Source organism: Dromaius novaehollandiae, chromosome W (genome assembly GCF_036370855.1).
Source record: "Dromaius novaehollandiae isolate bDroNov1 chromosome W, bDroNov1.hap1, whole genome shotgun sequence".
Lineage (NCBI taxonomy): Eukaryota > Metazoa > Chordata > Aves > Casuariiformes > Dromaiidae > Dromaius > Dromaius novaehollandiae.
The window spans coordinates 50945932-50962239 of NC_088130.1; the positions used below are offsets into that span (position 1 = coordinate 50945932).

At 40.9% G+C, this 16308-nt stretch overlaps 1 protein-coding gene and 1 long non-coding RNA gene across 2 annotated transcripts in view; one reads left to right on the forward strand and one right to left on the reverse strand.

Annotated features, from left to right (window-relative positions):
• The window catches only part of LOC112995739 (uncharacterized), a 149101-nt gene that overhangs the window by 76209 nt on the left and 56584 nt on the right, over positions 1 to 16308 (reverse strand). Inside the window, exons 2-3 of the long non-coding RNA XR_010385570.1 lie at positions 5440 to 5510; positions 584 to 772 (exon numbers count right to left, since the gene is read on the reverse strand). This is a non-coding gene — a long non-coding RNA (uncharacterized LOC112995739). The remainder of the gene's footprint in view (positions 1 to 583; positions 773 to 5439; positions 5511 to 16308) is intronic.
• The window catches only part of LOC112995738 (ankyrin repeat domain-containing protein 55), a 52198-nt gene that overhangs the window by 890 nt on the left and 35000 nt on the right, over positions 1 to 16308 (forward strand). Inside the window, exons 2-4 of the mRNA XM_026120909.2 lie at positions 8980 to 9102; positions 10963 to 11093; positions 13133 to 13242. Coding sequence (XP_025976694.1) covers positions 8980 to 9102; positions 10963 to 11093; positions 13133 to 13242 — 364 coding nt within the window. The remainder of the gene's footprint in view (positions 1 to 8979; positions 9103 to 10962; positions 11094 to 13132; positions 13243 to 16308) is intronic.

Below are 16308 nucleotides of genomic sequence, written 5' to 3' on the forward strand. Positions count from 1 at the left end.
TAAAATGGAGTGAAAATTTATGAAAAGCTGATTTTCACAAGTCTACTAGTTCAGATATGTTGAAAGGAATAGATGCTGACAAGTGATTGACTTTGCTTCAGTAAATCTTAGCTATACTAGGTAACTATTGCCATATCTATGAATTTAAGATATCTTAAAAAGCCCCAAAATGAAGATTTTCTACATGTTTAGGTTGCTATGGAAATACAAATATCTCTTTTTTGCCTATTTTTAAGTTAAATGGTTGAATTTCCTGTCTTTAGTTGCCTATACCTGTCTTTACCTCTTATGACTTAATCCACTATAAAGGATGTAGATGTATTCCTTTTATGTTCTCAAAGCAGGAAATAGTCCTTGCTTGACTACCCCATTGCAGCAGATTTCTCTTTAAGTCAGCTTGCAAAATAATTTGTGTACAGGGGCCACAGTTTTCCATGCACACCTGCAAAGTGTCCTAGCTGGTACCGCCAAGATGACCCCAAAACAAAGGTGCTGGCTTTACAAAAAGACAAAGGGCAGAAGTCAGTCAAGGGCAAGACAGATGCTGCCGTGCCCTTGGGTGTCTGGTTCCCACAAGCTGTACCTTTGTGCTTGGCGCCTGTGGTCCATTGGCCTCATAAAGGGGAGGTGAGCAGCCAGCAGACAGGTGACGGTTTTTGCTAGGCACCAGCCTGTGCCTGAAGCTTTGGCCCATGCTCGAACACAGGCACTGTCAGCACAGCTGTGACCGAGAGCCTCCGCTCGCTTGGGGTCCCAAGTCACAAATCTCCTCCTGAAATGAAGCAGTCGTTAGTTGATCTTGTGGCTCACATAGCATGGCCAGCTGGCCAAGCATCTGCCCCCTGCCCAAGCGGACGTATTTTCTCCCAAGTGGACAGGGTCCAATCTACATCCACAGAAGGATAGAAAATGCTATGAGCTGCAGATTCTCTGTTTGCCTCCCTTTCACCCCCAAGTAAATACACTCCATGTAAAGCAGCAGACTTATGTCTACCTTTCCTCCCTGCTCCCACAACAGTCCCCAAGGCCCGAAGCAAGTCCTGAGAGTACTGGTGTGTTCCAGCCCAACAAGGACCCCTCCCTGAGCAGCTGAAGAAGGACAGGGAGCCATCAAGCAAAACTGAAGATAATATAAAACAGTGACAAGAGACAAAAATACTACCAGCAAGGATAAAGGAGGGAGGGAAGTGTAAGAGGAGAAGGGGAATGTGTATTGCAGAAATAGAGATGAGTTCTCCCAGGTCACGTGCGAATGAAGGAAGGAATATTTTCCCTGGAAAAACATTGAGGCACAGGGCTGAGCAAGCTTCTGCATCTCCTAACAGCCATTCCTAGACTCTTCTTTTGCAGCCACTAAGAATATGCTCTGTGCCACATGCCCACCCAGCAGTGCTCAAACTGGAGAGGGAAGGAAGACATCCTGCACCTTCAGTGCTGTTGGGGTGGCCAACAGGGAGCTGATGGAAGTAGAGCAAGAGATGAGGCTGGTAAATGGCCAGGACTGGGGAAGGGCCAGTAGAGAGAAGCCTCCAGCCAGAAAGGGGAGCAGACAGCAATGCAAGAAACCATTGATCCAAACTACATTATCTGGATAGAAGTGAGTGAGCTGCAAGACAGCAGCATCTCCCAGAAGCTCCCCTTGCTCCTATTCTGCATCCCTCCTCCAGCCAGGCCACTCTCTGAACTGACCCTGTCCCTATTCCCATCCAGCATCTTCTCCCAGCCCCATGTCACACTCCACACACAGCATTTCCCAGCAAGGGAGTTGCCTTAGGATAAATTCACCGTTCCCCACCTCCACCCCCCAGCAAGAACTGCTGGGTCATTAGATGATTTGTGATTCACTGGTTGTTTTCCCTGCTAGCCACGTGGGAGGTGGAAGGGGAGAAGAAGCAGGCAACACACAGTAAGGGGACTGAACTGAATCCATTAATCATCAGGCAAAGAAAGCTCTGTTCAAAATTTACAGTGCATGGTGGCATATTAATGCCCTGGCACTTTACTGCTTTAAGCGAGGAGAGGTTTGTAGCAAGGAGAGTGGGAATATTTTTCATTGGTCTGATTCATAAAAATGGAAGAATGCAGGTATGCTTTCAGACACACCAGATCAATATCTGCTGGTCCAATGAAATAATTCATCTTTCCCTACAAATCCTTAGTCCCTCCCACCTATCAGAAAACTACTCCCAGCTACAGGTTACAAAAAGAGCATTTCAGGCTTGAAAATTATACTGTCTCTTTGTAACATTTGCTATTATATTGCTCTTTAATACCTTATATTACTTATAAATAGTAATAGCTGCAGTGATGTGGGACTTCCAGAAGCCCAAGCAAGATCAGATCCACCTCCTTGCCTAATAACACTTGGTGCCGTTTAAATGCATGCTGTGCCTGGCTTCAGATGTTTACCATTTAAACAGAGAAGCTGGACAAAGGACTGGATTGATGCATTCCTATTCACACATAGGGATTATCATTTTGTTAAGTAATCAATAAATCCATGATGTTAGAGAGCTAGCTATAATTTCCAAAATCTGCACTCATCCACCTCTGGCTGTCCCTTGACACTGATGTGCTCTTGCTGCCAGGCCAGGGAGATGCTTACAATTCGTGAAGCAGGTTATCACTGCACAGACACAGAGAGGGGCACATTCAATTACTTCAGGCGTCAAAGAGCTGGGGGAAGTGGCTGTTAATTGCATTCAGCGGATGCAAAGCTTTGTTGCCAGTTGTAAACCACTGCAAAGTGAGACTGCCATGGCACACTTCAGTCTCTGCCAAGGATTCATCATCTGTAAATGAGAACAGACAGCACCTTCTCGCTGAAATTAAATAAACTGTCTAGTATTGTGTCCTGCTGATAAGCTGTAGGAAATCGCATACAGCATTCACCTAATGGGGGAGACAAGAGGGTACACTCATTTGTGTGAAAGGGGGCAGTCCGTTATACAATTAAATATTTCTTTTCTACAGTGAACATAAACTACTCTGACATCCAGCTTTCTGTTCTCAAAACTCATGAACGCTAGTAACATCTAAACCTCTCATTGTCAAGACCATGCACACCGAACTGCAGCAGTTTTGATCTTAACAGAATGTCGTAGAAATTATGCACTTACATACATATAACATGCACTTTATAAAACAACAGATCAGCCAGCATTGCAAATGGTGTAAACTAAAACATATTCTTCATATGAGAGTCATGGAAGTGTTAATGACATAAGTACTAATTTCACTGTCTGAATCCTGTGATCATTCTTTATGTTGATTTATATTGGTTTATTTTAATATACCTCCTTTCAGACCAAAAGATTATTATTCTAAATGGCAGAAATGATGTGTTTTGGAAACACTGCAGTTTATTTCAGGTATATTGGCTTTTAACTTTCATTCTTTCTGAGCATTTAATGACAAAAGAAAATGTCACAAATCCGTATGTCCTTTGGTCTTTGCTTACTACGACTCTTCCAGATCCTTCTATGCCACTGGTGTACCATACACAGGCTGTTAGCTGTACCTTCTGCCTTCCTGAAGCTGACTGACAGCTTCCTTTCACCAGAGGCAAGTAATTTTCTGAAATAAGATCTAAAATGAATGTATCTGAAACAGCCCCAGTGCTCACTGGCATCTACAGAACTGCAGGACAAGAAGTCGAGTAACAGAGGGCCAGGCGTTCGGCTGCTTGCAGCCCCTTATCCCGCCTGAGGCCAGTGCCCCACCAGCAGCCGAGCTCCCCAGGTGGGTAAGCTCAGAGCCACGAGTGCTCAGCACCTCACTGCTGACTTCGTCACGCTGCCCACTCTCCGATCCACTCCTCTGCTGCCCAGGAAGGTGTCTGCAAAAAGAAGTGATCGATGAGCATCCCAGCCAGGCCCCTTTCCTGGTCACTGTCAGCTGGAGGAGGGTAAAGTGGAAGATACTATGACACCTGGAGCCAAGCACAGCCTGTGCAAACGATGTCATTTACCAACCCTCTTGGCATTCCCCGTTCCCTGTCACATTAAGCATCAGGGGATCATGCATCTGTATTCTTCCTTTTCCCTCACCCAGAGCCACCCATCCACGCAGCTCACGTTAAAGCAATCCTGGCCCTTGAAATCAGGTCACCCTACAAAAATGGAATTAGTGGCAGATCATACTATGTCAGATGCACAATACAGGGACCCCTCAAGCCCTCCTGGCCCAGGGCCCCCCACCAGCAGAGTAACAGCCTGGCCCGCCTGCCTCTCCTCACTCTGCCGGCTAGGACTCATGCATGGGGAAGTGTGAATCCTGGACGTGGCTTTCTGCCACTGAGCCTTAACAGGAAGAGAGACCATGTTCTGAGGGAGCAGGCACAGGAAAGCTGATTCACTCATTCACTCATTCACTCATTCAAAGTTTTGCTTCCTCTCCTAGTCCTGCAAGGCAATTGGTCTAGGGAAAACAGATTTAGCTTAGGATAGGTAAAGGCACAGGGGAGGAGGTGTTTAGGTTTTAGTTCAAATGAAAAAGGGTGGAGGGAGTCAGTGACCCCATGCAGGTGTGCATCCATGTTCTGATCTTCCTGCCCTCTTGGCCCCTGGGTAAGCAAATGCTCTGCTCACGAGATGGATAATTTCTTTTTCTGGCTGGATTGCTCTACTTTTGACTCATGGCAGAAAAATTTAACAGTACTTACAATGCTAAAGAGCAAAAAGTATAAAATCTGCATGTACAAAGCATAAAACGAGGTGAGGGTCTCTCTGATCCCTTATATATCCCAACACATCTAATGATTTCCTTCCCTCCCCAGCAATACCTTCACCATTCCATTCCTATATAATGACAACCACAGATAGCTGCAAGAGCTGCTTTATCAGAGCTCGTGACTGATATCTCCTGGGTGCCTGCAGAGCAGAACTGACCAAGAAAGAGCAATGCAAGCTTGAAATCTCTGCCTTGTCTCTTGGCCTTCCACCCAGCCCCTAGTACATCCCTCTTCAAGTAAGCGATTAGTTAACTTGAACTTGCTTTGAACCCATCTCTGCTGAGTTTACCTGTTGTGAGAGCAGTTTGCAGATTTGGCATGATATAGAAATCTGATTAATGGGCCCTGTGGTAAATCTAGTTCTTTTTTAATATACTAGTCACTGATGATGACCCCCAAGAGGTAACAGCTCTTAGTCTCCCCTGATCCAAGCAGCCTGAACAGCCCCCATGTCAAGCATCTGTGCCAAATGACCAGTTCTCTGAGCGATATACTCCCCGCTATAACAGATGTCAAGTCTACATTTTTGGTTTACAAATTTTAACAAATGTGCAATTTAAAAGACTAATTAGAACAAAAAAGAAATGGAATTCACTTCAGCTGAATAGTGAAGGAATAGAAATCTGTGTATTGGTGAAGGCAGATTTAATATCAGCTTCCTAATTTTCCCAAGCCTATAATCACAGCTCCAGATTTGACAGACTAACCTTTCCCAAGGCGAGAGTTGATTCTGTCTCCATGGTAGCCAAGTTTTAAAGCAGAGAATGATGATTGTGTCCTAGGGAGAGAAAGTCATATGTGTGGAATTACGCTGGATTGTAAATCATAGTGTGGAACTAATGCGAATTCAGCTACAACACCATATAATCACAAACATGAATAGTACAGCAAATACTTAAAGATAATCTTTAAAGAACTTTTATCATTCAAAAAACTAGACAACAATTCTTAATATAATTTACATCAATGTATTAATAATAATATTAATATATGATTAGAGAAAAGATTTTTTATTAACTCTTTTCAAACTCTCTTTAAAATATTTTTTTTGCTGCACAGCTTACATATTTATGCTATCCCCAGATGACATAAGGAAAAGTCACCAGTCACTCAGTTTGTCTTTCCTTTGATTAACTCTCTAGTGTGATTTAGGCACCACTTTTAATTTTCCTCTGTTAACAAGGTAGTGCAGTGGCTGGACAAATCTTATACTCTCTAGCTCTGATCCTCAGCTGCACTAATGGGCTTTAAAGTGACTAGGCTTACTATAGTTACATTTCTTTTTGAGTTAAGGGAGCTCAGAAACAGCTGTTTTTTAAATTAAAGATGGGACTGTAGCTGACCAACACTACATACCTAGAACATTTTACCATGACGTCAGGTTTGAGCCTACACAAAAATCAACTCTTTTGACTCATGGAGTTAATACTCCACTTGAAGCCAAAGGAGGTGTAGATGAGCATAAGCAGTCTGGAAGAAAGGATGTTGCAAGCAACGAGATAAACTGTGAACACAGAAAAAGGATCTCACTCATTTCTCTACTAACAAAAATCTGAACAGTGTTGAAGAACAGCTTCTGAAAGGCAGGCTCAAGCAGGCTTTCCTTCCAGTGTAAGGGCCTCATATGCTAATTACCTGTGTTTAAAATTCGCTAGATAGAAGGTCATAAAAATAATGCATCTTCAATCACTGTGCAGTAAAAGATAAAGGATAATAAAGGAAGCACCCTGCTCCACAGAGATTGTATCTCTATGACTCACAGAGTAGAAAAAAGATTGAAAAGTAGGTTCAGAATCCCAACCAAGAAAGTATAACTGAAGCTTGACAATTAATCATTTTGACTTCTAAGAAATGTTTCTAAATATAAAATGCCATATAGAAGTAGACATACAAGTGTATTTAGTAAGGAAAGAGCCTAATGAGCAACATTAACACGTACAAATTGTCACTGGTTGCTGAGTGCCCAGTAGAGCTCCTAAAACACCCAGAAATATCTTTTTGCCATAAATTAATCATGTTCAGTTAAAGGTGTGTTTAGTTTTCAGTGCCTCTGGAGCTGATTCAGTGTGGCTTAGATCAAACTATTGGGCTTCTCCAGACATTTCCGCTTTGTCTGCCTCATAGTGGGGTTAGGTGCCTACAAAGGTAATTAGATGCCTTTGTCTTCTCTGTGAGTCTAGCCAGTAATAGCCACATATGTGTTTGTGAATACTGGATTTGAATATATAAATACATATTAAACATAGCACTAGAGATGCCCATACCTAATTCTGAAAACTGAGTTCTTTTTTATTGATATCAGTTCATAATCTCACCAAAAATCAATGACATTTATTTCATGCATATTCCTGTATGTGACCATGCCTTTCTGTCATTTGCTTTTTCTCTTGTATAGCAATGCTTTTAACTCAGTCTAGGGGGCCAATGAAAATACCACATAGGCACAGATTTGCTGGGGGCTTTAGGGGACTGAATGTGGCTGTGCATGCCTCCCCACTTTAGACTCGGCCTGCATCTATCCTTTGCACAGATCTCATAATTTCTGCTCTGCTTTCTGTTTCAGATTTTCCCTGAAAACTCCTCTGGATCTGAGGAATAAGGTGGTTTTATAATAGTGTTTGGGTCTAAGATATATCATTAAGAATGCAATTTTTTTCTTTTAAACAGCTTTAGCTATTACTAGTTCTTGGGCTTATTTGCCCATAGCTTTTGCTCAGCCATCACTACTACACAATGTACAGAAGTGCGCCCTCACGATCCACTAATGACAATTCTGTTGACAATTACCACTGCTTTCTGTGAAAAATGTATTCAAAGAAAGTAGAGTGCTTTCTTTAGACAACCATTGGCTGGTTTTATGAACTGAGTACGGCTTACTGCTCAGGGCATACCACTGAATGGAAAGAACTTAAGGTTGTATGAAATCCAGTGCAGGAGTGAGAAACTTCACCAAGCAGCCTGACTCTCCAGGCCTGTAAAATCAGACTCTAGTATCAGCATTTTGGAAACAGAAACAAAACATTCCGAAAGCTGAGCAAAATTGAAATGCCACATTTTTGTGTTTGAAGCTCATTGCTGGTTACTATAATGGCCCAAATAAATGCTCTAGTTGGTGTAAAATAATTGATATAAAGTTCACAGTGATGGGATTCCAGTAGAGTTTTATATTAATAGTTTCACTCTATCTGTGTAAGTAAACTTTCCGAGCAACCAGAATTATACTCTTTCCTGTAAAATCACACAAGAAATATGCTTCAGTGCAAATTTTTTCCTTCCCTTTAAGCTAACATTAAATTGTGCAAAGCATTGCAACACAGAGAAATAATACCTTGCTTTTGGGTAGTGCCTTGTAACAGATGATCTCATTGTGGTTTTACAGATTTCCACATCTCTCATTTCCACATCTCTCAACATCATGGAGCTTACTAGATTGGCTTCCGTAGATCACTTTGCACCACTGGAGTATAAAAAAATGACCTCAAAGATGAGAGAATTTCCTTGCCCCAGAGAATTAGCCACTAATAGAAAACTGGTAGTGGTAGTTGTAATGCTTCCTTGCCCATGCATCCACTCTCTTTCCTCAAGATACCTCACTAAAAAGTGCATTAATATGTATTCCAGTTGACCAACCGTCCCCACTGGACATAGGTTATCTCTGCTTTAAATAAGCTCTTTTGCAATACTGCATCCTGTTAAGTGCCAAAGAAAAACCTTTCCTGGGTTCCTGCCAGCAGCTCACCCTTCCTTTTTTCAGGTATTGTTAGCACTCAGAACCGCCAGAAGTTCGTTTTTCCGAGAAGAGAATTCCTCTGATTGCCTCAGAGGAAGGAAGTAAAAAATCTCAGTCTTTCAACTGATGCAGGGATAAAACAGAAACTGAAAATACTTCTGTCTTTATGTTATCCTATCTCATAGAAGTGTAGCCATTAATATTATGAGACAGTTCAGTTGTTTATTGTTTCTCAATTCATGTTCCGCTACTGTTAGTATGATTTCTTATAAGGCGTTGACTCTTTCAAGAGGTTTTCTTATGTCACTCATTGTCTATGTCTGACAGTTTTTGGAAGAATTTAGTGCCAAAGAACAAGCTTCAGATGACTAATGAAAAGCACAATGCTGTTTGGATATACTTTGTTCCACCTCAAGTTATACAGTCACACAGACTCAGTGAAATACATATCACTGCTTTCACTATTAATCATTTGTACCTGATCTCCACCTACTCACAGACATACTCCTCCCTGTAGGTGATGCAGCAGAAGAGATTGACTTAACCGTGGTTTACCAAGCAGCAGCTAACGGCGATGTGAACACCCTGACTGCAGTGATTCGAGAAGATCCTTCCATCCTGGAATGCTGTGACAGCGAGGGTAAATGAGGGCCGAGCTCAGTCTCAGGGGATTCATTGCTTCAGATTGCAATTAAATCGTAACCTTTTTCCATTTTTTATCCTGATTTTCATGTTCAGCAAATTGTATATAGTAGCAAAAGTGGGAAATTTGAGTTATTCTTTGGAACATCCACTGGATACACACTTTGGATACTTCTTTCCCCTTGTATTTATACGATCTTTTATTCAGCTACAAGATGATTTGATATAATCAGACAGTACTATACCATGAGTCTATGTTATCTTCTTTCAGGGGGATACTGCTGTCATTTCAGGGAAGAAAGAAAAACCTTTTTATCAAAGCCAAATGCTGTACATTCTGGGCATCTCTAGAGTAGAGAGTTCCAGTCATTTGTGCTTAAAGTGTGTGTGCACAGACACAAACAGATTTGAAAGAATTTGCCATGTAATTGTTTGCCAAAGAGATGACTGCACGTTGCAACGGACTCAGTGGTCTCTCTTATCATTGAGACTGCCTTCCTTTTCTTTTTGTACTCAGGTTACTGTCTTGCACTATCACAAAATGCTGTCCATTTGCTGGCTTTTATATGCATCTATTTCCCAAGTAATTAGAAACACAGATCTCTGAAAGCTTCACTCAAGAAATACTTTGTTTATTCAGCAGTATTTTTATTGCGGTTTCTTTTTACAGGATCCATATGAACACTGTATATTCTAATCTTTACCAACTTTTACCAGGTTACCAATTTTTCCTGCACCTAATTTTGACATCCTAACTGTTATGCTCACAATGTTTTTGTCAGTGGAGAAAATGAGCACCCAATCAAGCTGACACCTTCTCAGTCTTTCAGATCTTTAATGGGAGAGGGATTGGACTGGATATAAAAGGCAGTGGTTGGAGATAGACTGATCAGTAAATAGAAGTATTGCAACTCCAGAATAAAGCTGGTTACATAGTTGTACATACAAATGTAACCAAGACCACTCTTGAAGAACAAAATACATGGCCATATTCTGCACATATGGCAGAGTCTGCATAACTTAAGCTTGAGTAGTGCATATTTGCTTAGCACTCTCATTGACTGCAATAAGATTAATTATTCTTAAGTTGGGTTTTATTGCAAATTACAGTTTCTAATATTCAGGTTAATTCCCAAGTTAGTCATTTTAAATCACTTTGTCATATTCTGCTGGAAAATCTCTTGCTATTATTTAGCAGTTAACAGAATAGAAGGAAGAGGAAGCAATTAAAAGATAGCATAATACTTCACGACAAAATCTGAATATTAAGTCTGAATGTAGCTTTCATAGTTTATCCAGCACAAAAATGGTTTTCAGAATATAAAGTAAGTTCTGAAGACAGCAGAAGAGAAAATGTTCTAGAGCAAAGGCAAATCTTCAAAAGAATTTGTTGCCTACATAAAACATCATCTCAAACATACACCCCTCTGCATGGCATAGGGCTTGGTTTCACACATCTTTTGAATACAGAGAGACAGCATGAAGCTGGGGTTTGAAAAATGTAGCCAAGCACTTGACTACTCTTCACTTTGAAGAATATCAGCCTCCAAAATGGTATACAAAGCCTATAGTTCATGTTCAGAGGTTGTCAGCAGAAAAATAATTTTCCCTCCAAAAGCAGAGTTAATGAGATGAGACTTTTGCTAATGAAGTCATGTTCTTTTTAAAATCAATGGTCATCTAGTTGGCGTAGGAGTTACTTCCTGCCTGAAAAAAAACTGAGTACAGCTGTTGGACAGTTGTCAAAGAAACAATTTGTTAATTTATTGATACAAAATTTAACAAATAAGAAAATATCTTTATCTTGTGCCTTTAACAAAACAAAGATTGTAAGAGAATATCCTGCTTTCTTCCCCAGGTTGCACACCTTTGATGCATGCTGTGTCAGGACGCCAGGTCGATACAGTGAAGCTTCTATTGAAGATGGGAGCAAATATTAATACTCAAGATGCTTGTGGACGTACCAGTTTATCTCTGGCAACGTATCTGGTATGAAGACTTGGGCAAGGAGGATGGAAAGATAGATGAAGGGAAGAAATGTATAGAGCAAATAGGATTGCTGTTCATACTACAGCAGGAAAAAAAGTACAAAACATGGTTCTAGACAACAGTGAAATTTTAACCTCTGCTATAAACCAAGGCAGGGAGCAATGATTCTAAGAAAATGATCACGACTCCTTTCAGCGTCCTTCCTCCTGTGGGTTACACAAATCAGTGCATGGTATGGGGATCTTACTAGACCTAGGGGCCTAGGAAAGCTACTGGTTTCCTGTGCACTGGAAAAGGACTTTAAGTCCTCTCCTGTCTTCCTATATGCAGATTAATTTTTCCCCTCCCACTTTCAGCATCAGATTTTTGTGCTCCAGGGATGCTATTCCTATCTCAACTTTTGGAGGACCAGCAGGCATGTTTTCCTCCATGCCACATAAGCCAGGGCATTACTTTTCCTTTCACTATAGCACTGGACTCAGCTGGCCGAGTCAAGAGCTGAAGTTCAAGTTGCTAAGGGTGCCAGTGCAGACATTTGGATCATAAGTGATCCAGTCCCCTGATCAATCCACATGCCAGCAACAATAGGGGAAGAGATCCCACAGCAGATTTTGGGAAGGGAGACGTGGTGCTCTCTGTCTGATGCACACAGAGGTGATCCTCTTCTCCTTAGTCTTCTACTCCTCAGTGGAAGTCATTCCACTCAGGGACAGGATGGGACCAGGTTAACGAGGAAGAGGGGTTGACCATGGCCTTTCTTTATTAGCTGGAAAGAAGGGAGGAAGCACTGTTTACCCATGTGCATGGTATGAGTTATTGCTGGATAATCACCAGTCCATTTAGATGGATAAAGTGGTAGCCTACTTAAATCAGATCCCTTACATCTAGTTTATTCCTGTGTATTCAGGACAAAAACAATGCTTCAGCTCAGCTATGAGACATTCAGCCAGAAAATAAGCGTAGATGGTAACAAAGCAGGCAGTTTCATCCAATGCAAAGAGCATGCCCCACTTACTTGAGAACAAACATTTCCTTTGCCAGATATTTTCAAAAAATCCCACAATCAGTGTCATGCTGCTTTTTTCCTTCCTCTTCTCCCAGAGGGGAAAAAATATTCTCTGGAAAAAAAGAAATGACTGGAAAAGATTTTAGCCACCCAGGCTTCAAAGTTTCCATTTCTGTTTTTATGATGGATGTAATCTGAGGTCTACAGAGCATTTGGCTGTGATGTCTGTGTAGAGAATTGAATTCAGCAGGATTCTGTATTCACAGTTGGATGCAGAACTCAGTCATCTTATAATGCCACTGGGAGCAGCAACAAGCATGTTCTAGCTCCCTCATCCCACCCTGTTTCCTTATAAATGCTGGTGGTACCAATCTGACTTGGGTTGTACAGGAGGGAGTGTTCTTTATAGATTGCTCCCAGAGGTTCAAGCAAAAAGCTTAAACACATGCTTGACTTCCCTGGGACCAGATTGTTTACTTGCCTTTTAGTTCGGGTGATCAATAGAAGGTTTTATTCCAAGAGCCATCCCATCTGTTTTGGTGCTGTTTTCAGCCTAACATTTTCACTGATTCAGACTTCTGCAACAAAGTTTAAAAGACCCCATTCTAAGGCTTTTTAGTATTGATTTGCCATCTGTGCTAAATTCTCATAAAAGAAACTGGATTAAGTGCTCATGTTCTTGGTTTAGCCTGGCATAATAAAATCCACATGCAGGAATATATGTGGCATTTGCCAGTGATAAAGGAATTAGCAGGTTTTTAATCACTGTTTACTCCTTGTCACAGCTGCAGAAAAGCCTGAATGCAGTGTAAATAAAACACCTTATCACAAAAATGAAAGGGTGAGCCAGTCTGAGACTCACACTCCAAAGGGGAACCACTCTTGGTGCCAAGAGACCTATTCTGGGGAAACGAAAGGCCAGTTCCTCAGGTGGTAGGAATGGCTATAATCCCACATTGAAGTCAGACACACCAAGCAAAGATCTGGTCTGATGTGTTTTACTTTTTTCTTTGACATGTCATTTCTTTTTTAGGGCTGGCTGGAAGGCTGTGTCAGCCTGCTCAGAAATGGTGCTAAACAGAACATACCTGACAAAAATGGAAGGTTGCCACTACATGCTGCTACCGCAGAGCCTGATGTGAGGTATGTCCCAGGCTCCAACAGTGTTTGATGGTTCAATATCAACAGATAGTCAATGAAAGAATTTACCTGGCACCAAAGGCAGCACAGGCCAAGAAGCTGTGACAGTTACACTTGCAACTTGTTCTTTTGCTTAGCATATCATATCATAAGGAGGTAGAGAGGAGGAAAAGCTTTGTACAATACTTCTATAACACAGATATATGGCCAAGCAAGGTGAGGAGCCTGATTTAAGATCTCAACAGCAGGAGAAAAAAAAATTATAATAGAAGTTGAAACTCTGGATTTCCCTTGACCAAGTACCCTTTTGCCAGTTCCCCCCAAGAAATATTACAGAAAGCTCTTTCTCTGGGTATCTCCTCTGAGTATCATGGCAAGTGTGAGAAAAGTTTTCCACAAGATAACCTCTCTGAGAGCTTCTACTGTAAAGGGGAAGCTGAGGTTTAGTGGACTGTTTCATTTTTAACTACTCTTAATGAAGGCTGAGTAGCAACCAAAGAGTATTTCTTCGTATATGCTTCCTTCTCGTCTTAAGGAAGATACTCTTTTTCTCATTCTAGCCTATGAAAATGGGAAAGCTGACAAAATTTTGGGTCTTGATTTGTACATCTGAATAAATTCACTCAAAAAACTCTCCTAGGTAAATCATGTATAGAGGGATAGGGAGACATTAGAGAGGTGTAAAACACTCGGTGAATGTAAAATGTTCATCTGACTTAATCATTAAGGTTATGGTTCTGCTGTTGTTACCAGCCCAGAGCTCTGTGCATTTCTGCTCAACTTGCTCTTCACCCTCTGTTCAATAGCTTTATTAATTTTTCATGTTCATTGCTGCTTTTCATGCATCACTTAGAGGGAATAGCTGGTAGTTTCTGCACAAGTATCAGTGCATTATCATTAAACAAAGCCTCTACAGAAAGAAGACAATGTTTGCACAATGCTAGGCATGCTGATATTTAAAAGGAACAGTAATTTACTTTAACAGCAGCACACAGAGTTCCCTGAATGTTTTTTCACGTTCCCCACAATCACAGGAAGACCTTTGCTCTGGCCAGTTTACCAGCTGCTCAGCTCCTTTGCATCTGTCTTCTGGCCAGGACTGCCCTGTGCCCAGACAACATGGCTGGAGCAGCAAGGGTGACTTTTCCATCCCAGTCATTGTTGCACTCTTGAATCCCATGTCACTGGCAAAAAGGCAAATGTGGTGGCCAGCTATGAAATGCTTTTTCAGCCAAGCTTAAAAGTTGGCAGCCCACTTCTACAAGTCCATGTGCTGAAGGCAGCACATAGACCACATGGAAAGACAGAGACAGCAGTCACTTGATTTATGATAATTTATCACTTGATTTGATAACTGATTTATGTGCTTCAGTGCATGTTCCACAGAGTCTAGGAGAAAAGGTAGAAAGGGAATCCATGGACTTCCTGACCTCTGTCTACAAAATGTATATCTAAAAGTAGTAGATATCAGAGGATTCTCAGCTGGGGTGGCTGAATATCCATATTTTTGAGTGGTAGCAATGCTATAGCCATAATGGTCTGAGAATAAAAGTAAGCTGAGGTTTGTGGATAAAGGCTTTAAAAGAATGATATTTGTCTTTCAAATACATTCATTTCATTGATGATATCTGGAGTTAAACTGCAGAACCATGTGAAGGATTATAAAACCAGGTGATACATGGGTTTTTCAAGCATGTTACCATTACCTCGCTTTTTTTCTGCTCACTCGTCTGTTTTTACCCAGACTTGTTTCAGACACTGAATTTCTGAGGTTCTGTTTTAACTCATTGTGTCAAATGACCATAAAACATCTCTTTCCTTTTACAATTTTTTACTGTACTAATCACAGCAATCCTAAACTGTCATCCTTTTTAGAGTTCCTATAATATGACTCTACTATGCTGTGTGATTCAGAAAAGGAGGTGTAACACCACTTTTCTACAAGTGGTTGTACCCACATATAAATGGAGTTGAAGTCCTAATAAAGCACTGGGTTATTGCCAGTCTTCACCCTTTAGGGAGCTTTGAGTTAGAAAAAAGAATTGAATTTGGACTTCTGCCACCTGAACATGGCATTAACAAATAGATCAGCTTTTCACCTACAGAATTACCCAAATCATCCCTAAGCAATTTGAAATGTCTTCCTTCTGAATAATTTACACTATATAGTTGTTTATTACTGAAAAAAAAAACCCACAAATGGATTTCTCCTACAACATTCTCAACTCAATCTGATGAATACATTTGAGCACAGTTCAATCCAGAAAATGTACTGGAAGCAACTGAAGATTATGCTGCTGAAAAGCAGTGAAAGATTTTCATTCAGTCTCCTTCAAGTGGGAATAAATGCATGACTGCAAACATTTAACTGTGCAAAATTTACAGACTCAAGGAGCAGATTGTACTTCTTGCTCTCTAATGATAATGAAGCAAAAAATCATCAGAATTCAAGAAATAGCATTTTACCCCCTATAAAGTGCTTCTGTGTTTTGTATTTGTTAGAGTTCCCACCTTGATACTTCATCATCTTTTAATCTGCTTGCAAAACCATATGTCTTTTAAAAATCCATGTTTTGAAGTTTTTTAATAAACTTATCCCATCATATGAGCCACAGCCACACATTTGCATTATGATCCTGATCCTCATAGGGATCTACTAAGAACAGGCTCTTCCATTTGCTAGACTCACAAGAACCGTGTATAAGGGCTAGCATCTGTGCTATTTGGCTTTGTTACAAGCTGTGACAGGATGGTCCTTGTCATTTCTATGGTCCACCCACCTGCATGGTCCAAATACTTTACATTCTTCTATAAGGCACAACCGTCTGCTCCAAACCTACTGTGATTTCAGAACATCTTCATAGGATAACATAAGGAAAAGGAAAGCAATGAAAATCCTGTGGCAAAAATCTACTGAGTGTTAAAAATGTTATTCCACTTGAATAATATTTTATGTGCCATCGTTTTATTGTAACTGTTCCCACCACCAGAGGGGAGTGTTTGTAGTCTGATAGTCTACAAAAATGTGAACCAAAGTGTTGCTATATTTTGTGCTACAACAATGGTCTT